At 40.5% G+C, this 24,561-nt stretch overlaps 1 protein-coding gene across 2 annotated transcripts in view; it reads right to left on the reverse strand.

Moving 5' to 3' along the window:
* The window catches only part of ARHGAP42 (Rho GTPase activating protein 42), a 321,223-nt gene that overhangs the window by 234,963 nt on the left and 61,699 nt on the right, over positions 1-24,561 (reverse strand). For both annotated transcript variants that reach the window (XM_049889483.1, XM_049889482.1), the window contains exon 2: positions 1,179-1,274. In XM_049889483.1, the coding sequence (XP_049745440.1) occupies positions 1,179-1,274 (96 nt within the window). The remainder of the gene's footprint in view (positions 1-1,178; positions 1,275-24,561) is intronic.

Consider the following 24,561-nt stretch of genomic DNA (forward strand, 5'->3'; position numbering starts at 1 on the left):
GCCCTTTCCTTTCAAAGCTAGGTTTGTACTTCTTACATAGGTCTTTAAAAGTAATAAAACATATTGTTAGAAATGCAATATAAAGAAACTATAGAAAAAAAAACTAAGGGCAGAAGAAATAGAGGAATGTGACTAGACAGAGGTATGCTGGGAACTCTATGTCCCTGCTACTCAAAGTGTGGTAATAGACCAGCAGCATCAGCATCACCTGAAGAGTTTGTTAGAAATGCAGAATATCTCAGGTTTCACCTGAGACCTACTGAATCAAAATCTGCATTTAACATGATTGTCAGGCAGTTTGTTTGAACATTAAATTTTGAGAATCACTGCTCTAAGTCCAGGTAATATCCTATTTTTACACTTGAAAGGTGGATACACTGGATATTATTCTCCGTAATATACACATACGTTATACTTTCTTCTAATTATGCAATACATCCCTAATTCAGCCTACAAGTAGACCTCACATTTACAAACTGACAAGGAGAGATTGCTCACAAGTGGGGAAAAGAATCCTAGATGACTCTGATGTTCACACAGTAAAAATCCAGATACAGATAAAACTTGAGAGATCACATAACCCAACCTCTTCATTTTATGGGAAACAAAACCATCTGAATCAGGAAGGAATGCGCCTTCCCCAGGGTCAGACTGCTAAGGACTGTGGCAAAATCAGATGAGGGCTCAAGTCTCATGTTTCCCAGTAATGTTCTGTGTCTTGAAGCAATACCAGTTTAATGTTACGACTGATTTTTTTTTTCCTTTTGTAAACAAACACACAAGTTAAAAAATAAATCAGCATTAAGTAAAAAAAAAAAAAAAAAACCAAGATAATTGTTAAAGCCACTACCTTTGCATATTCAATAGTCGCTGCCCAATACATATTTGTTTGAATGCATGATTCTCTTTGAGGCAGAGACATTGTTATTCACGTTTTCACAGAAGGCAGAGCTAAGTCACACAATATTGATTCCTTTATAGACGAAACCACTGAACTTCAATTTAAAACAATTTATAATACCCTCTCCGACAGAAACCAAAAATCATCCTTAAAATTTTATCAAAGCTAGAGAATGTTTTAAATGCATATTATTTGAGTGTGTGAGTCTGTTTGATTTCAGTGAAACACTGAAATTCTTAAAAGTATTTCTTAGAATATTAAAGAACAGTATACTCACCAATACTAATTTCATCATCTGTTTCAGCATCACCAATACATTCAAACTGAAAATCTTGTAGTGACTGGGAGAATTTCTGTACGGCCATAGACAGATCTGCAATTAAAGTTAAAAAAAAAATCAGGCGAAGTTACCATGGAACGCCCAAGGGTTTCCACATGTAATATTACATAACTCAGATTTTAATATTATATTAACCAGAAACCAAAGAAAACCGAACTCATTGCCCTCGAGTCAATTCTGACTCACAGCGACCCTATAGAACAGAGTGGAACTACTCCCCCAGAGTTTCCAAGGACTGCCTGGTGGATTCCAACTGCTGACCTTTTGGCTAACGGCCGTAGCACTTAACCACTATGCCACCAGGGTTTCTATGTTAAACAAGTAGTATATTAACCAGACGCTTTAAAATTACTAGTTAGACAAACTTAAGAAGAATTTAAAGCAACTGCTAAATAAATATTTTAGAAACCTGATCTGCACTGCTCAAACGGGATTAGTACCATTAAGAAAAGTTTTGGTCTGGACATGCATTATCTGGAAGCCAATTTTCCAAAGCCTTTATTGAAGAATTACCATTCACTCACTATAAATGAAACATTTATAAGAAAGAAGGAATGCTACTGACGTTGCAAGTGAAAACAAAAAACAAAACAAATCACCCCTTAATTAGAAAGGGTCACTGCTATTGTTCTATACACCTGAGGAGAAGGTAGGGAGTGTGTTTTTGACCAGTAAACCACTGGTTTTGATCTAGAAGCTGAAACGTAACCTGAAAAATTGTTTACAAATAAACTTGTGATTTACAGGAAACCTCAAAGCAAGCATACTCGTCAAACCTGACTTCAATGTGAAAAGGGCCCCGTGGGGTTCAGTGAATTACTTAATATGGCCATACGCCCTTCTAGCCATAGACTTTGTGACTCCCACACAATGACTAAGTGGGTCTATGCAAATAATGTGCTTGTGGCCCACCAAGGGAGCTGGGCAGCTTGCTGTTAATGTACCCTTGTCGGGGTGGGACCAGGCAAATAAGATGTATGGAACCATAATGAGGGGATTGATCAGTCTGGGGAGTTAAAGTGAGACACAGGGAGAAAGGAGGAGCTATAACACAGAAGACAGCGAGAGGTGGCAGCACAGCACTAGCAAGAGCGATGGCAGTACAAGATGGCAGGAACTAGGAACCAGCACAAGATAGCTACAGTGGGGCTTGCCGACCCACGGAACTAAGAGTTGTAACACTTCCTCGACAAGGCTTAGAGCAGGGACCAGCAGCAGAGGGCAAGAAGAAGCTGTCTTGAGCAAGTACTGTATCCTGAGTTGTTCCTGTTACTTGAGTCATTCCCAGTCCCGAGGTGTACCCTGTTACCTCCCTAATAAACCACTTAACTATAAGTTTGGTTCATGATGTCGTAGTGAATTACTGAACCCAAAGACTGGAGAGAACCTACTGAAGGGACAGGGAGCCGTTGATGTTAGAGATGATGGAGTGGAACAGCATTTTGGAAAAGCTGGACATTCGGGAAGGGACAGACTAACCAGTACACAAGGTACACACAGGCATACTTGTACTTACTTACTAATCTATAGTGCACAATTTCACATGGGTATCATACATGGTGAAACCCACATGAAACTGTGCACTACAGATTAGTAAGTAAGCACAAGTAAGCCTATGAGAACCCTGCTTATTGGGTAATCCATCCCTGCATTTGGGACATCTTTAGCCTCCGCCTCATAGGGACCAGCTTGTGCAGATTCCTATAAATTATTCATTTACCCAGGGTGTGATTAATTCCAGAAAAATAGTTTTTCTTTAAGAATTTTTTATTCCCAGGCTCAATAAAGAAAAGCCCAGAATATTAATAAGTAAAAAAAAAAAAGTCATTGTTGTCATCACTAGGTACCATAAAGTTGGTTTGACTCATAGCGACCCTATGCACAACAGAACGAAATACTGCCCAGTCCCGCGCCATCCTCACAATCACTGTTATGCTTGAGCCCACTGTTGCAGTCACTGTGTCAAACCATCTCATCCAAGGTCTTTCTCTTTTTCATTGAACCTCTACTTTACCAAGCATGATATATCAGGGACTGATCCCTTCTGATAACATGACCAAAGTATATGAGATGAAGTCTCACTATCCTTGCTTCTAAGGAGCATTCCGGTTGTGCTTCTTCCAAGACAGATATGTTCATTCTTTTGGTGGTCCACGGTATATCAAATATTCTTTGCCAATACCACCATCAAAGGCGTCAATTCTTCTCCCATCTTCCTTATTCATTGTCCAGCTTTCACATGCATATGGGGCAAATGAAAATATCATGGCTTGGGTCAGGTGCACCTTAGTCTTCAAGGTGACATCTTTGCTTTTTAACACTTTAAAGAGGTCCTTTATGGTAGATTTGCCCAATGCAATGCATCCTTAGATTTCTTGACTGCTGCTTCCATGGGTACTTGAACTTGCATATGAGCAATTTATGGTCTGTTCCATAGTCGGCCCCTGGCCTTGTTATGACTGATGATACTGAGCTTTTCCATTGTCTCTTTCCACAGATATAGAAAAGCAGAGGGTTTTTTTTACAACTTAGCAGAGCGATTAACAACACAGATTCTGAAGCCAAACTGCCTGGGTTAAAATTCAAGCCCTGCCACTTCCTAGCTATGAGCTGTTAGGTAAATTGTTAAATTCCTCTGAGCCTCTGATTTCTCATCTGTAAAACAGAATAAAATGGTATAACCACCTTACAGGGTTGTTCTGAGGATTAAACAAGTTGATATTTGCAAATGATTTAGAATAGTGCCTCGCACTTTATAAGCACTATTTAAAAGTTTGTTAAATAAAATTAAAAAAATAAATGCACCTGACTGTGCAGCATCAGGGGGATTTTAAAAGTCCCACTTCTCAGAGCTACGCTGATCATTTATGCCAACCCTTCCACAGAAGTCTGCTCCAGTAGAAATTGTATTTTTCTGTTAGTCGCTGTAGAGTGGATTTCGATTCATTGGAAAACCCATGTGTGAAGAGTAGAACTGCTCCACAGGGTTTTCAAGGCTGTGACCTTTTGGAAGCACATTGCCAGGCTTATCTTCTGAGGCACCTCTGGGTGGGTTCAAACTGCCAGCCTTCCGACTAGAAAGTTCAACGCTCAACCATTTGTGCCATAAACGTTTACACAATAACCATTGTGCACCCAAGGACTCCATCTCCTTTAATGGGATTGACGGAGCTCTGATGGTGCAGTAGTTAAGTGCTATGGCTGCTAACCAAAAGGTCAACAGTTCAAAGCCACCATCCTCTCCTTGGAAACCCTACAAAGCAGTTCTATTCTGCTCTGTAAGGTCACTATGAGTCGGAATCAACCTGACAGCAACTGGTTTAGGTTTTTTTCAGTACCAAGGGTTCAGATCCAACACCTTGCTCACACTTAATTCAAACAAAAGGAACAACTGTGCCCCGTGCCTAAACATAACTCCAGGACTTAGTAGGGCACCCCTACACTCTTCATAAAACCCAAAGCCTGAGTACCTATGTAAGTAAGCACACTCCGGTGTGAAGAGGTCTCCAAATAGGAAAGGCACTTTTTATTCCACTGTGTTGTTTTTAAAAAATAAATAAATAAAAGAAAAACTTAAAAAAAACACATATTGCTGAGATTTTTTTAAAATTCTTGTTTGCAAAAAAATAAATCATGCTCTGGAAAGGGAATATTGGTGGTAGATTAGTACCTCTTCCCATTAAATGTTTAAAATCTTGGGACCAGCTGTATATTCTACCTGAGAGGTGCCTTCAATTCAAGAGAGTAGAAAAGACTGTCAGCTTGAGAATCATTCTGCTTTATGCTTTCAAGAAAAAAGATGAAGAGGGACTCTTTAATGAATTATTAGTCAGTGAAAAAATCAAGGGCTTTGTCAGTTTTTTTTTGTCAGAACTAGACTTCACCTGAGAGGCCTTGGACAATCACTCGTCCTTCCTGAGGCTCATTTCTTAGCTATACAACACGGAATTAAAACTTATCTCCAATACAACACATTATGAATACTTAGCTCAAGAGCTGTTATGACAGCTAAACGAGGTATGTGTCTTGCATGGAACAGGCAACTCAATAAATGGCATCAGTGATTATCATTCAGTCTAGCTCATAAAGATAGAAATGTACACTGGCCTTTCAGGCAGACGGGCACAGTGCAAAAGTATGAATTTATCTAAACTGGCTCTCCATTTTGCTTCTCAGCAACCTGCACATGGTGGTCAGAAGATGGACAGTGCACAGCCCTGACTAAGGGTAGAGAAATCAGAAGATCAATCCAAATGGTAAGAGAAGACAGAGAAAGAAAGCTGACTCCCAGGATAATTTTAAGTCAAACTACATGTGGGTGTTCTCCCTGAGCCTTGAGAAAAGCATACCATTCAGTGTCCCTTTATTTTTATATGTATAACATAAAGGCCTTATGCTCGACTTGGGAAACCCTGGTGGCGCAGTGGCTAAGAGCTACAGCTGCTAACCAAAAGGTTGGCAGTTTGAATCCACCAAGTGCTCCTTGGAAACCCTATGGGGCAGTTCTACTCCATCTTATAGGGTTGCTGTGAGTCAGAATCGACTCGACAGCAACGGGTTATGCTGGATAGGGTTGGAAGCCACAGATGCAACTGCTACAGCAGAATTGAGATTGCGGTATATGAGCAGATCAGAAGGCTTAGGACCCATTCCACAGATATTCTTTCTTCTCTCCCCTCCTCACCACCGCCAAGAGTTCCTCTAAAGTTCCCTCGAACCCAGGATGATCTTTCCGGAAGCTGTGTCCTGGGAACTCCTCACACAACGCCCCATGTCAGACTATTTCTTCCTATACTTTCATCACTTACCATGGCCTTGCTCACTGACTGAAAAAGGTTAAGAAGTCGCTTTGTCCTCTCAGAGAGAATCACTGTGAATGTACTATAATAATTCCCCTCCCCAAACAAGAACACAGTGATCGACTTATAAGCTACCCTGTCAATAAAGCAAAGTGACTGAGAATATGAGCTCTGTAGGCAAATTATCCGAGTTAGAACCCTGCTTTTATCACGAATTAGTGGCATGATTGTGTGGAATTCCGTAACTTCTCCGTACCTCAGTATACTCACCTGTTTAGTAGAACAGAACCCACCTCTCAGGGTCATGGTAAGGAGTAAATGGGTTAATACAGGTGGAGCACTTAGAACTGTGCCTGACACACAGTAAACACTCAAAACATGTTGAACATCTCAGAAAAAAAAAAAAAAGGAAAGGCAAATTTTCAGTCAGTAAGACAGCAGCTGTTAGATCTAAGCACTGGGAAATGCTAGAGAAAACAGTACGTTGAGAGTAGCTTCAAAATCGCTGTTGATGCAGTACTAAGTAATCAGCCGTGACAGGGACAACCGATTATATTTCTGTGTAGCTCTGTGTAAGAGCTTGGGGTCTAGTTCAATACTGGATGGAATCAAGAATGCAAAAATAATTCCATCACAGTCGTTTTTGGATGCATAATGAGAGACAAGATTATACAAGAAAATTTGTTACTCAGCTAGGTAACGGGAAGTTTGAAATATAACCTGTTTTCAACTTCAAGTGTATCCTATGCTCTCGATTTTCCTTTTATTTGGTCTCATTTTCCAAATACCAGGGAAATAATGAGGTCAAAAACATCACAGACAGAAAGAACTTATAGTAGTTACTAGCAGCCATGTTTATCAATCTACAAAATTAAAAAATGACCTCATGCTTTTAATCTTGGCTCCATCTCTCACTGAGTGTGCAACTCGGAACTACAAAGTCCAACACCTTCTAATGAGTTAAAACCAAATGAAACACGGTATTTTCTAATTCTATGACTAAAGTTTCTAAACCATGCTCTGATGTACAAAAGAAAATTACTGGTTCTAAAACCTTTTAAATAAAGGTGATTAACATCTTAATAAATTGGTCTTGATTTTAAAGCCTAATTAATTTTTTTTAATTTACTTTTGAATTTTAAAGTATCACAGTGATAGCAGAATCAACATTCTTCTCTTAAATATGAAAAGAAAGACCAAGTGTATAAAAACATCCCAAGCAGGGGATCTATTTAGTTTAGAAAGATGTCTCTTTCTCCCAATTTCTTCTCAACTATTAGAATTTGAGGACAAAACATGGAAAAGATCTCAGTTGGAGCCAACACAACCACATTCTAAGGTGGAGGCAGAGACATAACATTCATTTACTAGTGAGCAAGGCTGTGAATAATAATGATGGTACAAATACAAACCACACCATTATGAAGTCACACCTTCCTTTCCATTTGCTTAACCTGCAAGTTAATAAGCATACGGTGTCTTCCCATGTCTACATAACAACCTGGAAGAAACTGTGCTAGTCTTTAATTAGTCAACAATGTTTTTATAGTAAAGAGTTAACCTGTAGCACCCAGGATTAGATGATGCTAACAAAACACTAAAACTTGTGGAGAGACTAGAACACTTAATACACTGCCGGTAGGAATGTAAAATGGTACAACCACTTTGGAAATCAATTTGGCGCTTCCTTAAAAAGCTAGAAATAGAACTACCATACGATCCAGTAACCCCACTCCTTGAAATATATCGTAGAGAAATAAGAGCCTTTACACGAACAGATATATGCACAACCATGTTCATTGCAGCACTGTTTACAATATCAAAAAGATGGAAGCAAGGAAGGTGCCTATCAATGGATGAATGGATAAATAAATTATGGCATATTCATATAATGGAATACTATGCATCAATAAATAACAGTGAGGAATCTGTGAAACATTTCATATCATGGCAGAATCTGGAAGGCATTATGCTGAGTGAAATCAGTCAGCTGCAAAAGGACAAATACTGTGTAAGACCACTATTACAAGAAATTGAGAAATAGTTTAAACAGAGAAGAAAATATTCTTTGATGGTTACGAGAGGGGGGGAGGGAGGCAGGGTGAGAGAAGGGTATTCACTAATTAGACAGTAAATTAAGAACTACTTTTAGGTGAAGGGAAAGGCAACATACAATATAGGCAAGGTCAGCACAACTGGACTAAACCAAAAGCAAAGAAGTTTCCTGAATAAACTGAATGCTTTAAAGGCCAGTGCAGCAGGGGTGGGGATTTGGGGACCATGGTTTCACGGGACATCTAAGTCAATTGGCATAATAAAATCTATTAACAAAACATTCTGCATCCCACGTTGGAGAGTGGCATCTGGGGTCTTAAATGCTAGCAAGCGGCCATCTAAGATGCATCAACTGGTCTCAACCCACCTGGATCAAAGGAGAATGAAGAACACCAAGGACACAAAGTAATTACAAGCCCAAGAGACAGAAAGGACCACATAAACCAGAGGCTACATCAGCCTGAGACCAGAAGAACTACATGGTGCCTGGCTACAATTGATGACTGCCCTGACAGGAACACAACCCCTGAGAACCCCTGAGGGAGCAGGAGAGCAGTGGGATGCAGACCCCAAATTCTCATAAAAAGACCAGACTTAATAGTCTGACTGAGACTAGAAGAACCCCGGTGGTCATGGCCCCCAGACCTTCTGTTGGCCCAGGACAGGAACCATTCCCGAAGCCAACTCTTCAGACATGGATTGGACTGGACAATGGGTTGGAGAGGGATGCTGGTGAGGAGTGAGCTTCTTGGATCAGGTGGACGCTTGAGACTATGTTGGCATCTCCTGCCTGGAGGGGAGATGAGGGGGTGGAGGGGGTTAGAAGCTGGTGGAATGGACACGAAAAGAGAGAGTGGAGGGAGGAAGCAAGCTGTCTCAGGGTGAGAACAACTGGGAGTATGTAGCAAGGTGTATATAAGTTTTTGTGTGAAAGACTAGCTTGATTTGTAAACTTTCACTTAAAGCACAATAAAAATTTTTTAAAAACCACTAAAACTTCATTTCATAAGAACACAAAATACTTAGTAAATATTTAATTACAATTATTTTCTTACGCATAGACTTACAAGGTGGGGCTCTACCTGTTACCCTAGAAGTATTAATGGAATTAATTTTACAGTGTTAGCTATGGAAGTGAGCTATACTTAATGTCATCACAAGTTCAAGTACAACTGGCAGTCCATTGATATAAGGCAGTTCTTCTTGAAATCCAGTCACTCTGGTATTAGATTTAAGGGTGATTCAAAAGAACAATATATCCAGACATACATGTTGCAAAATTGTCATCTTAGACACACCACCATGCGGAAGGCAGACAATATGAAGCAACGGGAATGCGAAGGTAAGAACAGGATATGTTCTACCCTCCAAAAGGGCACAGTCTAGTAGAAGAAGCAGGGGGCATTTAAATAAATCTTATCAGAGGGCAACTGGTAAGTTCTGCGAGAGAAGTTGTTAATAACAACAGCACGCATAATACCTATGTGCCTGGTACTTTTCCAGGAACTTAACATAAACTAACCCATAAATCCTCACATCAGTCACATGCAGTATATATTCTCACCTCCATTTTATGGGTGAAGAAACTAGGGCACAGAGAGGTTAAGTGCCTTCTTCCCAAGGTCACACAAACTAGTCTGTACAGACTGAGAATTTCAATCAAGGAAACCTGGCTCCAGAATCTCTGCTTCCTCTCATACTGCTTCTCACGTAGACCCGGATAGAGGTGTCAGATAAGAGGGCATAATCACTTCTGCTTGAGTGTAGGCTTCTCGGAGGTATCAAGAAGAAGAGGGACTTGACAGTGCACCAGCAAGACTGAAGTAATGCTACGTCCAAAGTCCTCTAAAAGGTAACTTTTCCCTACATATCCAGAGTCCCTGGATGGTGCAAATGGTTAGTGCACTTGGCTGCTAACCCAAAGGCTGGAAGTTCCACATCCACCCACCCAAAGTCACCTCAGAAGAAAATCCTGGCAATCTACTTTCAAAAAAAATCAGCCATTGAAAACCCTATGGAGCATAGTTCTATTCTGACACACATGGGGTTGCCATGAGTCGTAGTTAACTTGACAGCAACTGGTTTCTGGTTATCTACATCTCCAGCCACATTTTCAATACATCAAGCTGAGGTACTGGTTATTCTCTGAAGTAAATCATTTGCTCTCTTGCACCTATGTTTTTTTATTATTGTTATTCCACTGTCTTAGAACATATTCTTTCTCCATGTTCCATTGTCAAAATGGTCCCTCTTCTTCAAGATCTCACTCAAGCCCCCATTTCCTCCACAAAACCTATACTGCCCGGTATGTAACTCTCCTGCGACACGTCTCCTATTCTACCTTTTATCCTAGATACGCATAAGCCTAGTTTACCCACTTTATTTTAATATAAGCATATTAAATGTAGGAAACTTTGCCATCTATAAATACTACCCAAGCATTTACCATAAAATCTTGTAAACAACAAGAGCTCAATGTTGAAACCATCGATTCCCGCAAAGTAGATATAAAAACAACATGGCAGCGTTGTCTGACCTCGTCTCACTTCAAAACGGGGAAGGGAAACCAAGATCAACAGCCCAAGGCTGATCCCTGTGAGGCAGGGGTCAGGCATGCTTCCTCTCTCCGCCATCTTTACCAATTCTGACACCAACCATCCCTCCCTCGGCACTCTCTACTTCTCTGCTGTGTTTGATAATTCATTGCAATGGCCACACAGAGCTCACAGACCACAGTCACAATTATTGGGTTTATTAGGGAAGTATCAGGTTACAATTCATGCACAAGAACACTCAAGAATACAGTTCTCCCATCAGGACACCCTATTCCTAGCTGTGCTGATTGGCACCCCTCTCCCTGGCCCTAGGCCTCTGCCCAAAGGCACTCAGCTTTCTCTCTCCGTGGGCCAGGAAGCCTACCTTACCATCTCCTGCTGCCGGGTTTCTGCTGCCAGGTCTCTCCAGCTGGGTCTGTCCTGCCACCACTCCTCAGGGTTACATTTCATGCTCTATCTGCTGGTCCCAGGAACCTCCCAGGGCAGGGATCCCAGGTCCAAAGGCTTCTGGCTGTTCCTCGTTGGTGGTGGTGGGGTCCTCTCTTTCCCACCTCTGGGGTGACTCATTTCAAACCCAGCGAGATGGCAAAACTGACCAATCCCTTTGGTGGGCCACAATTACCATATCTGCACAGTCCTGCCCGATCATTGGGTAGAAGTTATAAGACCATGGCTAGAAAGGCCACACAAAAATGTTCCATGGAATTGCAGTGGAGATATACTCCAAACTTCCAAATGCCCTTCACTTCCTTCCTTCCTTTTCACATTCTTACAAGCCCCTTATGGGGCTTTTTCCACCACTTCGAAAACAGAGGTTATCTACTTTCCAAAATGATACTGATAACAGAGATGATTTGCTATTGACAAGGACCTTTAATATGCATTTATAGTAATGACAGTAATAATGTCAGCAAGATGTTCTACTATTTCAGAGTTCTTACGTATTTAATTCTTACACAAAGCAAGGAAGGCTGGAGCTCTGAAAGGTTAAGTAATAACTTACCAGAGTCTCAGAGGTGGGCTCCAATCTGGACAGGTCTTTCACCTTCCAAATTGGATGTTCCTTCTACTGCATACCATAGGTAATTCCCAGAGAATGACAGATATTAAAACGGGGGATGGGGAACGTGTGAGCTTTCAGACAATATCTAACTTAATCCCTTACCTGCTATATAAAGGCTCTGTATGTTGGACTACATGAGAGAAAGCTAACTATGCCTAGCATGGAATAATCTGGCAGGAAATGTATATAAGATGGTTATTATAAAGCACCATACTAAAACTCAAAGGAAATGCACATTAATTCCTGTAACTTTCTATGCCACAAGACAATTGAACAAGGCTCTAGATGATAAGCTTCTTAAAGGCAGGTACCTTATATCATTCACCTCTGCTTGCCCTTAGTGAATAACAGAAAGAAGACATTTTTTTTTAATTAAACAAATACAAACCAACTACTAAAGTATTCATAACCTTAAAGATCCACTACAGATAAATTACTAAAAAGCTTTTGATGCTGAGAACAGCATGCCTTAATAAAAAGAACACACTACACAAGACAGTAAGATGTCAAGGAATTAACAAACAAGCAAACGAGCCTTAGTTTTTAATAACAACACTTATGTTTTTAATGTTCTGGCAGGGAACTATACGTGTCAGATTGCTAGATGGAGAAGAGTCAGAAAAAAAGAACCCTGGGTGTGGCAAAGTATAGAGAAAAGTTCAATGTTCACCCCTGGAAAATGCAAAAAACATAGGCTCCTATAGGCCATGAAATTAATGTGCTGTATTCCAGGATGGGACAACCTGGTCGTTTTGTACTTCAAAGTTGGTAAAACAAATTAGCGCTAGCTTTGGACTGCCTCATTCATTTCTACACCAGATGTGTATTCAGGGTCTTATTTCTGCATCCTGTTTTCCAGTGGGTACATCCACTCTCCTGGCATGCAACACAAGTCACAGCATCTGTTTTCAGTGATGACCTAAATTCTTATGCAGTGAAGGTGTTCAGATCTGAAAAGAAGTCCTTCATTAGAACCAGTCATTCTCCCACGTCACAGGCTGAGTGTATATGGGAGTCAGACATGGATTCCAACCCAGGGGCCACATTTACTTGCAATATGTCGTAGAACAAGCATTTAGCCTCTCTGAACCTCAGGTTCCTCATCAGGAAAGGAAGATACTAATCCCTTGCAAGACTATCATGAATATTACATGAAGCTGGCTGAGCAATGTCTGGTACAGAACAGAAACTTGAAACACTGGCTCTCAGCAAATGTCAACTATTAACCACTATTTATTATGTGGGTAAGTACAGAGTATGAAATATTTTCATTGTAAGCATAACATATTAAATCTGTGGATTAAATTACTATCTTCAGGAGGGCTTCGATGAAAACTAATAGTGGAGCTAGCTTCTCATGAAGACCAGTTTGTAATCTCACAAACGACAGGCGCCTGGCAAGCTGTTCCAGAAGATCCCAGCCTAAAGTCAACAAACGGGAGTCACAATTGGCCAGATTTTATCTGCAGTTTCTATAAAGCTACAAATTCCATAAAAATTAAAAATGAAAAACCACAAAGACTTCACATTGCTACAACCCAAGTTAAAAATAGAAAGTTCTAAAGATAAAATAAACCACCCATCTTCCTACCCTGAGGGAAAAACACTTGAAAAGAGGGTAAAGAAACAAAAGGCCTCCCCAGTTTCTCCAGATTCTCCTCCTGCCTCAGTAATTGTGCCTCTGCGGCCTCCTTTGAGATTTCTCTTCCTCAGACTCTTTCCTTGAGAAGGGTTTGCCTTTAGCTACCCTGTTTACCTCAGTATTTCTTCTCTTGAAAAGTATTGTGTATCTATATGCAAGCCACTCCTAAGCGATGATCTAAGTCTTGAAACCAGAACCCCAAAGAAATTTTCTAAAATAGCCTTCTTGCCTTTTTGTCTTTGTCAGCAAAATATAAGTTTCCAGTTTTCCTAAGCTTCCCAGTAACACAAAGATGGCCTAGCATGTTTTACCCTAGTTTCCTGCCCTATCTTCCCACCCAAGACCTCTTCCCCTGGTCCAAGCACTCATTTCCCACTGTTTGTCAAGCACTTACAGCTTACTCTCTTATCATCAAAAGACTCAATAATGAAAATTATTTTAGTCTAGCCTCCCTTTTAACCCATTTTCTCTTGACTACCTGAAACATCTATCTACCCAAGATAATGATTTTAGAAGGTGTCATGGATTGAATTATGTCCCCCCAAAAATGTATCAGTTTGGCTGGGTTATGATTTCCAGTATTGTGTGGTTTTCCTCCATTTTGTGATTTTAATTTTATGTTAAAGAGGATTAGGGTGGGGTTGTAATTACCCAGGTCATATTCCTGAACCAAGGTAAAGGGAGTTTCCCTGGGGTGTGGCCTGCACCACCTTTTATCTCTCATGAGATAAAAAGGGAAGCAAGCAGAGAGCAGGGGACCTTATACCACCAAGAAAGCACTGCCAGGAGCAAAGCCTGTCTTTTAGGCTTGGGTTCCTGTGCAGGGAAGCTCCTAGTCTGGGGAAAGATTGCTGAGAAGACCGACAGAGAAAGAGAAAGCCTTCCCCTGGAGCTGATACCCTGAATTTGGACTTTTAGCCTACTTTACTCTGAGAAAATAAACTTCTCTTTGTTAAAGCCACCCACTTGTGGTATTTCTGTTATAGCAGCACTAGATGACTGAGACCGAAGGGCATTCGGTACTACCTTATCTTTCATTGTCACCTCAGTCTATTGCCAACTCTTACTACTTACTTCCTTTTTCCAACAGTCCTTTTCCTTGGTTTCTGATGCCAAATACATTTTTAGTTAAATCATGCTTTAACTAGTATAATTTCCTTTTAAAACACTACGTTGATAAGCACATCATCTATGATTTTTAACCCATTCTTTCTCTCAACTTATTCTCTGCATACTCAACGAGTCAAACAAACTAATCTCAACTTGACTCTCTCAACATCCATGACGTCGTGCCCCATGTTGGCAACAGCTTTTTGTCTCCTCTGTGCCGCCCAAATGTCTTTAAATAAAGAGGTACTCACAGCTCCATGACTGTGAAGCTGCACCATACCATGCAGGGGCTACGGTATCATTAAGATGTCAACATTTGGTCCACAAGCTCTATTGGCTACACTTGAGGATGGTGCATGTAGCTTTCTTCAGTCCTTTTAAAGCATCTTCAAGACCTTTAAAGCTTCTTTCTAGATTAACTAATCCTAAAGTATACTAAATAATCCAATAAGGGCAGTACCCCTGCGGATGCGCAGACACCAAATACTAACATCCTTACAGTTCAGAAGTCATGGGTACTCAAGTGCATCCTGCTGGTGCTATTATTTCTATTTGAAATTTAGGGGAAAGGAAGTTAAGCAACTTACCCAGTTTTATATTTTTTTTAATGTCTATATTGTAGGCAAAAGCAGAATCTGTATGAATCAACTCATATCTTGACATTCCTACTGAGGCATCAGTTAAGGCTACTGAGAACACATTTTCCCCTCATTGTATATTAGAAGCAGCTCAGCAGAAAATTTTGAACGTCTATTGAAATAACTTACGATTTTGCATTTATTTGTGTCTATGTCCCATAACCCTGACTGAACGGTAAACCCATGGAGGGCAAAAAGCCCTCTCCAGTCTTTACTGAATCCAGCATAATCAACCAGTTGCTGTCGCGTCAGTTCTGACTCATGGTGGCTCCTTGTACGGTGGAGTAGAACTGTGCTCCATAAGGTTTTCAATGGCCGATTTTCAGAAGCAGATTGCCAAGCCTTCCTTCCAATGTGCCTCTGGTTGGACTCACACCTCCAACCTTTTGGTTAATAGACATCTGCCTCACCCAGGGACTCCAAATGCAGCAGAAACCAAACTCACTGCCACCGAGTCGATTCCGACTCATAGTGACCCTACAGGACAGAGTAGAACTACCCCATAGGATTTCCAAGGCTGTGGTGTTTAAGAAAGCAGATCTCCACATCTTTTTCCTGCATAGCGGCTGGTGGTTCCAAACTACCAACCTTTTGGTTAACAGCCGAGTGCTTTAACCACTGCACCACCAGGGCTCCTTGAATCCAGCATACCAAAAGAACCAAACCCATTGCTGTTGAGTCAATACCGACTCATAGCAACCTTACAGTCCTGGTGCTGCAATGGTTGAGCACTCACCTGCTAACTAAAAGGTCGGTAGTTCAAATCTACCAACCGCTCAGTGGGAGAAAGATGTGGCAGTTGACTTCCACATGGATCACAGCCTTGGAAACCCTCTGGGGCAGTCCTACTCTGTCGTACAGGGTCACTATGAGTCGGAACCAACTCGACAGCAACAGTTTTTTTTTTTTAAGGACCGGTATGAGGGCAGCAGTGGCTCAGTGCTAGAATCTTCACCGTCCATGCAAGAGACCCAGTTTGATTCCTGGCAAATGCACGTCATGTGCAGCCAGCACCCGTCTGTCAGTGGAGGCTTGTGTGTTGCTATGATGCTGAACAGGTTTCAGTGGAGTTCCAGACTAAGATGAACTAGGTAGAAAGGCCTGGCAACCTACTTCCAAAAAAAAATCAGCCCATGAAAACTCTACAGATCACAACAGTCTGACCTGCAACAGATCACAGGCACTGTTTCGTTTCATTGTGCGCAGGGTGGCAGTCAATCCGGGGTCAACTCTGTGGCAGCTAAGTAAACAAAGAAAGTAAACTAAAACCTTTCCAGCTTTGGCAGAGAGCAATTAATTAGAGATAAGAAGCCAGGTGACTGGACACAGACTTACCCCAGCTCTAAAGGTACTATGAAGAACAGAGGGAAACCAGAGCCCCAGCAAGCAAACACACTTCATGATCTGGATGTCAAATCAAGTAGCTGAGATCAGAGGAGCCAGAGGCAATAGCCAGAAGGTTCTTCCACTTAAGATCTTCTGGGAAAAAGGTAGGTAACTGGTTAAGAAAAGCAGTGTCTGCTGGCAAAAGCATCCCAAATATTTTACATACTAACCTAAAATCGCAGCATTGCTCCCTACTCTGAAACTCATTCTGGTGGTCTAATCACAATTGGTGGGTAAAGCATTTGGTTAAAAAAAAAAAGTTCCATAAAATCATATCATTGGAGAGAAAGCTAGTATGGATTTCTATCTCCTTATGTCATTTATAATATAAATAGGTCCAATTTCTTCATGATAAAAGAAAGACTACTAATTAAACTCTCAGCTTTGCTAAATGGGCAAACTACTTAAAACTCTTTGAGTTTCAATTTACCCATCTGTAAAATGGGGATAATACTAATACACCTACATCATTGAATTGATGTAATGATCAAATGAGATCACATGTGTAAAGGTTAAGCACAGCACATAGTAAGAACTTGATACACTCTCATAATTGTAATTAGTATTATTTAATATTTAAAACCTCTAAAAAACCAAACCCACTGCCATCAAGTCAGTTCTGACTCATAGTGACCCCTGTGGGACAGAGTAGAAATGACCCACAGAGATTCCAAGGCTGTAAATCTTTATGGAAGCAGACTGCCACATCTTTCTCCCATGGAGCAGCTGGTGGGTTCTAACTGCTGACTTTTTGGTTAGCAGCTGATCACTTTAACCACTGCGCCAACAGGGCCCCTTTAATTTTTAAAGAAGTTATCAATGAATAAAAAGACATGTTAGTTCTTGGTTCTCAGTTACTAGACCTTCATTCAGCCTCTCTCTCCAGACCTAAAAACACAGCAACCTACCATTATGTGATGGCAAAAAATCCTAACGCAGCCAAAGGACCTGCCAACCAAGGAAGCTCTACAGTGACAACAAACATCATTACAGTCAAGTTGTCTCAATTCCTGAAGTTAAATTTATCATTTACGTAAGCACATTTTCCCATCAGTGTTTAAGCACCACACACCATTAATGAAGTTATAAAAAAAAAAAAAAAATGATGTTATACAACACCCATATTGCCTCAGAAGGCTAAGTTTATTTACAACTTCAAAGAAGTAGTCTATCAGTAGTTAAGAGATATTTGCATTTCAGCATTCCTTAAGGAAAACATTCCCAGGCACCAAAATGAAACCTGTTTAACCAACCAGAGAAACAAGCTAACACACTTAAACACAAACCTCCAAAATTTTTCTAAGCACGACTTAAATGGGCTAATGAGCTTAGAATGCAGAGATCGTTTAGGCGACTATGTTTAAGTGGTTATGTTTACTGTGATGGTATGTTTGGGTTTTCATCACTGTATTCTCATGGGTTTTTCTTTGGACAAATGAAAGTGTCTAACATCATGTAAAATCATGGATACACATGAACAGTAGAGTTTAGTCAAAAAAATTTTTTTTCATATAGCAACATGACTAATGTCCTGTTCAAGATTGGAAATATCTGATTATGAATGGTAACTGAAAGGGTGTGGAAGCTATGCTGGCATCATGCCTCATCCTTCCAAAAAGAAACAAAAAAGAACCACACTGTGAAACAGGGGAGAGCCCAGGCTGCCAGGGAAGCAAGGGCACAAAGATTATTATTCTCCGTTTACACAGTCTTTATTGTAAGTTGTTTTCAATCAACTTGTTATCCCACATGTTTATAGACTTCATTTTTTCTGCTGTCACTTGGAAACACTAAAGCCATTTCTGAGACTATTTCAGGAAAGTTGCATTTTCAACTTATAGATTTCATTATGCACCCTTAGAGTCAACTCGCCTCCCCTTATGCCTTTTACGGTATCATAATAAAGATGATGGTTTTAGTGTTTTAATATAAATACCAGATTCTATTTTTTAAAAAACTGACTTACTACATAGCCACCCCACCACTGTAACCCTTTAACAGGTGATGGCACATACATGTTCCGGCTACATTTTCCATCCCTGGAGGTTTACTGGCAGGCATTTGAACCACTTTAGTACGTTGTGGTGGATGCTGGTACAATTGTCTAAAAAACAAGGAAGTTGGTCTTCACCATATTTGGGAGCCATTCATACGACGAGATGCTTCCCGGAGGAGTGACTGTGTGAAACTTGTGTGTCTTTTGGCTTCTGTACAGCGAGATAAGTCCTGCAAGTATGTTTACTATTTCCTTTGTGTTATTGAGAAAGTACCGTTACCGGCATTTGGAAGTATTCAAGTAAATGAGCTTTTCTCCGGGTGAAAATGGTTTGTGATGCACTTCCTGGGCCATGGTACCCATAAGGCCCACTTGGATTAGTCACCTCCCTGATGACATATTTTATAAAGTGCTCTTCTCCGGAATCGACTCGGTGGTAATGGGTGTTTTTTGGTTCCCTGAAAACAGTTTATGATGCATTTCCTGGGCCATGGGACTGATATGGACCACATTCGTGATGTACGTCATAGAACATGGGACCCACATGGCCCGTTTACAAGTGGCATCCCATTTTTATCAAACACTACCAACAAACAATGATTAAGCATCCATTTCATTAGTGAAAAAACTTGGCATCACCAAAAAATTCCAAAAAAATTCATCCTTTAAAGGGTTAACTATACATGATGAGATTTTTCGAATCACCTTCATACTCCTTATCTCACTGGAACCCTCCTGGGGAAACAGACTATGTAGACAATTACCTCCATTCTATAGATGAGAAAACTGCGGCCCAGGATTAAGCAGCTTATGGAAGCAACAGGATCAAGGCTGGAATCTGAATTTCCTAAATCCAGTTCAATCCCTGTTTCTATAAAACCCAACCCACTACCATGGAATCAATTCTGATGCATAGCAGCCCTATAGGACAGGGGAGAACTGTCGCACAGAGGTTCCAAGCCTATAAATCTGTACAGAATCAGACTGCCACATCTGGTGGGTTCAAACTGCCAACCTTTTGGTTAGCAGCTGAGCGCTTAACCACTGCACCACCAAGGCTCCTCTCTGGTTTCTATACTACCTTAAATAGCTTCTGGATATTCCTCTTAGGTGTACAATACTATCATACTGGACTTAATAATAAATGAAATTTTCATTTTTGCCAGACTGTTTATGATTTTCTCTTCCTAGTTTATCATTTTCTCATTTAAAAAAAAAAATCCTCATTCTTCTAGATCTTACTACTTCTCCATTATATAGTTATTTTAACTGCTGATCTATTATATATTTACATAGAACAATTATTATTACCAAAATATATGTTTATGAAGAAGACATATATCACAGCTAAACTATTATTTTTATGATTTTTGAGTGATTAATTATATTGATCAAAATGCAGAAAACTAAATCTTAATCTTTTATTCCAAAAACAAAGTACAAAACAAAACTCATTTATATAAGATGCCATGTTGCTTCTGCAAGCTACTAACATGCACACATTTCAATAGCCTGCACATAGTCGGCAACTGCCTGCTGTGACTGAATATCAGAGACTTTTGTTTAGTAACCAGGACTGAGGAATTCCAACTGTGTTAACTTGTGTAACCATGTCTGGCTTTAGAGCTTCCCACACTCTGGTAGGCATGCTGTCTCTAATTATTTTATTGCTGCAAATAAAGGGACTTTTCATACAGATGATACACACAATTTACACCAGGCTTTTTTTTAATTTAGAAAGCACACAGTCAGCCCATGATTACGTCACTATTTATTCAATTCAAAAACTTAATATAGCATTATCCCTAACCTAGGGAGCTAATAACCTAAGGAAACAAACAGCATATAATTCATCACCCCAAAGGTCTTTTCCTATTTTTGGATGCCACAAAACCCTAACATCATGAAAACCTGCTTTGGAAACATCTCTGTTGTGAAAATGGCAAATAAGCAATCGGTTTTCTCTCACTTCTCATTCCTTGGGCATATACAGGGCCTGACGCCTTCAGCCCTCCTAGTCCCTTATGTTTGTTTCGGGCAGGGATTCCAATCCTAAAGCAGACCCTGAGCCCAAGGTGGCTACCACCAGCTGTTTGTTTACATAAGCCATCTGAGAACCTCAGGAATGCTGAAATGGTGGCGTTGTTGGCAGTATTTTAGCAAGGGCTCTCCAGATATTGAGCAAGATAGCCAAGCAGTGTAGTCTCTCTCAGTATTCACAGGATGAAAATTAATGAGAAGAGACATACAAGAAACTGAATTGGGTGTATTCTTTCTGTTTTTTCCACATGCCATCTGACCATAACTTTTTAAGTATAGAAAATGCACTATAATCTAAGACTCAACACTCAGTTCAGACTTTGCATAGCATAGGGAGCCAGCCCATTGAGATTCAAGGTTAGCCTTTTTTTTTTTCCTCTCAGTAAATGAGGTAAAGTTTGTGCATTGGTTGACCAGCTCCACAGGAGCGGCATGCACTGTCTTCAGCCAATTAACAACTTAAGCTACATCAGAGAAATACCAAACAGTGACGGGTATTTCTAGACTTCTCTATGAGAATCCCTAGAAATACCACCCTGAGAGTGATTAATATCTGCTATATTGCATCAATATTACAAAAGAAAATTACACTATCAGACCAACGTAATAGAACATCTGAATTATTAGAGAATTTCAACGAAATTAAATGCTTTTTTTAATCAAAAGCCCCAGAAACAAGAGAATAAAGGAAGTATTGATTAGAAGCAACCGGGGTTTTGACTTTATTGAGTAGTAAACTTGATTTATAATCAGCATATCGCTTACACGTAAATGATAGTTTCTAAAGGGCTTGAGGGAATTTCTTCCTAAATACCTTGACCACTATCCTGCAAACAAATCTTCTTTGTGCTATGAACATTCCCTATCCGTGAAGAAACGGTTTGCTTAGGCAAGGGCAAATTTTAGCCTTGCCTTATTTGCAACGGCAATAAATTCCAAAACACTAAGGTACAAATTAATGAGATTCCTATTGAACATGTTGGAATAATGTAAGCGGCGAACAAACAAGGTGGGTCATTCATTTACTCAACCTAAAAGGTATGTTAACTTCCCTATCTAAGCAGTTTCTATCTCCATCGGTCTACAGAGACCCCAGTTCCTATCACCCCAACATGTGACAAGTGAGAACTGGAGTGAATCTGGAATGTCACACTGCTCCGTGACTGCTAGGGATAAGTGGAGAAAAGACAACTGATAATAGTGTAACCAAAAACCCGCAGCCATGGAGTCGATTCCAACTCATAGCGACCCTATAGGACAGAGTAGAACTGCCCCATAGAGTTTCCAAGGAGCATCTGGTGGAGTCGAACTGCAGACTTTTTGGTTAGCAGCCCTAGCACTTAACCACTAAGCCACCAGGGTTTCTAATGATAGTAAAACAGTACTAAAAACAAGTGAAAAGTTACTCAAAAAGAAACGTTTTTCCCGTAAGAAAAAAAATTGGTATGAATTATCTAAACATCCTCACTTCTTTCAGGTCTTCGAACGTTAGTCACCTTCTCAGTAAGGCACTCCCTGACAACTTTATTCAGAACTGCAGCAGACCCTACAAACACAAACACACACACACACACACCACCCACATACTTATCCCCCTCCCGATTTATTTCTCCAAGTAGCATTTTATTGCCATCTGAATATAACATGTTACTTATAAATTATATTTTTTCTCTCAAACGGAATGTAAGTTTCATGAAGGCACAAATTTTTGCCTGTGCAGTGCGATGGATTGCTTTTATATGGCCTTTCTTACCATGGTCTTGTAACTAACACCAAAGGATTGCACGGGAATATGCAAATAAGGTACTTGTGGCACACGGAGGGAATCTGACAGCTTGCTAATGATGCAAATAAGGTTCATGGCACACTTTTGGAGACGGGATCATGCAAATAAGCTGTACGGAACCCTAACGAGGGGATTGGTCTGTTTTGCCATCCCACTAGGCTTAAAATGAGTTATCCCAGAGGTGGAAAGTGGGGACCTCATTACCACCAAGAAGAGAAGGAACAAAGCGCATCCTTTGGACTCAAGGTCCCTGCTCTGAGAACCACCCAGACCCAGAGACAGAGCTATAACACCAAAGACTGGAGAAGGCAGTGAGACATGGTGGCAAGCGTGGCAGAGAACTGACCACAAAAGAACAAGTACACCAGCAAGAGACAGCTCAGTGGGCTTCCCAGCTCAAGGAGCAAGGCAGTCACAGTGGGTGTGCTGACGCATGGAGGGACAGAGTTGAGCACTTTCCAGCAGGAGGCTTCCTGGCGGGATGGGGCACCTCTGGGCACTTGTTGGTGGAGCTAGGCTTGCTAACCCATGGAGCTAGAGCACTAAACACCTTAAGGCAGGAGGCTTACTGGTGGAGAGGAGTGCCTCTGGGCACTTACTGGTGGAGATAAAGAGCTTTGTAACACTTGCCTAAGCAGGGTAGAGGTTGCGCCAAGGGACTAAGGACCAGAGAGAGGCCTGCCTGTGGGCACAGTCAAGAAGAAGTGGTCTTTATCGAATAACTGTATCCTGAATTGTTTCTGATTTTGAATTGTAACCTTTTACTTCCCTAATAATCCTCATAACTGTCAGTATGGTCTGTGAACTCTGCGGTCATTGCAACAAATTATCAAACCCAGCAGAGGAATAGAGAGTGCCCTGGGAGGAACAGCTAGTGTCGAAATTGATAAAAAGGTTGAAGAGAGGAGATACGTTTGACTTCCACCTCATAGGAATCAGCTTTGGGCTGATGCTAATGGTGATTCTCTCTCCACCTCACGAAGTTAGAGGTTACATGCCCTCGCCGTCATTTTTACATTTTGTCCACTGCTTTTATGTTCCTAGATTTTTTCTGGTAGTACACAGGAAGCACTTAGTTTGCACAAGAGATGAATGAGACCAAAAGTATCTAGTAAGGTCCCCTAATACTGTCCTTCATGAAAAACACACATTAAAGAAATATCGGCTTATTATAGGCAGAAGGGAGCTACACAGTGACCAGGCACATAGAGGAGAGGTAGGTGTCTAGGGTATGTGTTTCCTCTACTCTCTCTTAAGGGATAATTTTGTAGGAAAGTATGGAACTAAGCAAGAACTAAAACATAACAAACAGAAGCAATTACAGCCTTTAAAAAAATATATACATATACACCCGAAAAGGCATGTTTTCCAGTTACGCATTCCAATGTTAAGCAGTCTTACTTAAAGATAACCTGCATCAAGTGACTAAAGTACCAGCTGGTTTCTAGGATGAAATGAGGCCATCCTCAATAGAGTGTTAATTTTTTTTTTTTTTAATCATAAGGCTAAGACTTGTTACGTGAAAAAAAAAAAAAAAATTCTAGCTCTTTATTTCCCCACTAAGATTTGAAACACGTCTGATTTCTAGATTAGTGCTCAGTGCTTTCACTCCAAATTGCTGAAAACGTCCTTAATGTTCATCCACAATCTACTGGAAATCCCGGTGACATAGTGGTTAAGCGCTACGGCTGCTAACCAAAGGGTTGGCGGTTCAAATCTGCCAGGTGCTCTTTGGAAACTCTATAGGACAGTTCTACTCTGTCCTGTAGGGTTGCTATGAGTCAGAATCGACTCGACGGCACTGGGTTTGGTTTTGGTTTTGGGATATTTGCACCTGTAGATTAAACCACAATGGTTAAGTGTTAATAGGAATCTTACCAACTTGGTGAAAATATTTGTTTGAAACTCTCCCAAATTAACCACTTCAAATTTATTTAGTCTATACACATTTTATTATGTACTTATAAACAGTCCTAAGGGGAATTCACCCAAAGTTAAAGATTTAGAATTAAAATGCTCATCTAACATAACAAAAATCTATGCTCTATGGAACTCAAAAACATGTAGACTGGATTACTGTTCATGCATAACCAGGCAAAAAGTCGGAAACCAAGGATCTGGTTCTAGTTCTGCTGACATTAACTTATTACATGACACTATGTGACAATTTACTAGGTGACAACTTCTCTGGGCCTAAAGAGGTTGAACCATAGATGATATCTAGGATCCTTTCAAAAGGGCCATCACCCA

This window comes from Elephas maximus, chromosome 7 (assembly GCF_024166365.1).
Source record: "Elephas maximus indicus isolate mEleMax1 chromosome 7, mEleMax1 primary haplotype, whole genome shotgun sequence".
In the NCBI taxonomy this organism is placed as follows: domain Eukaryota; kingdom Metazoa; phylum Chordata; class Mammalia; order Proboscidea; family Elephantidae; genus Elephas; species Elephas maximus.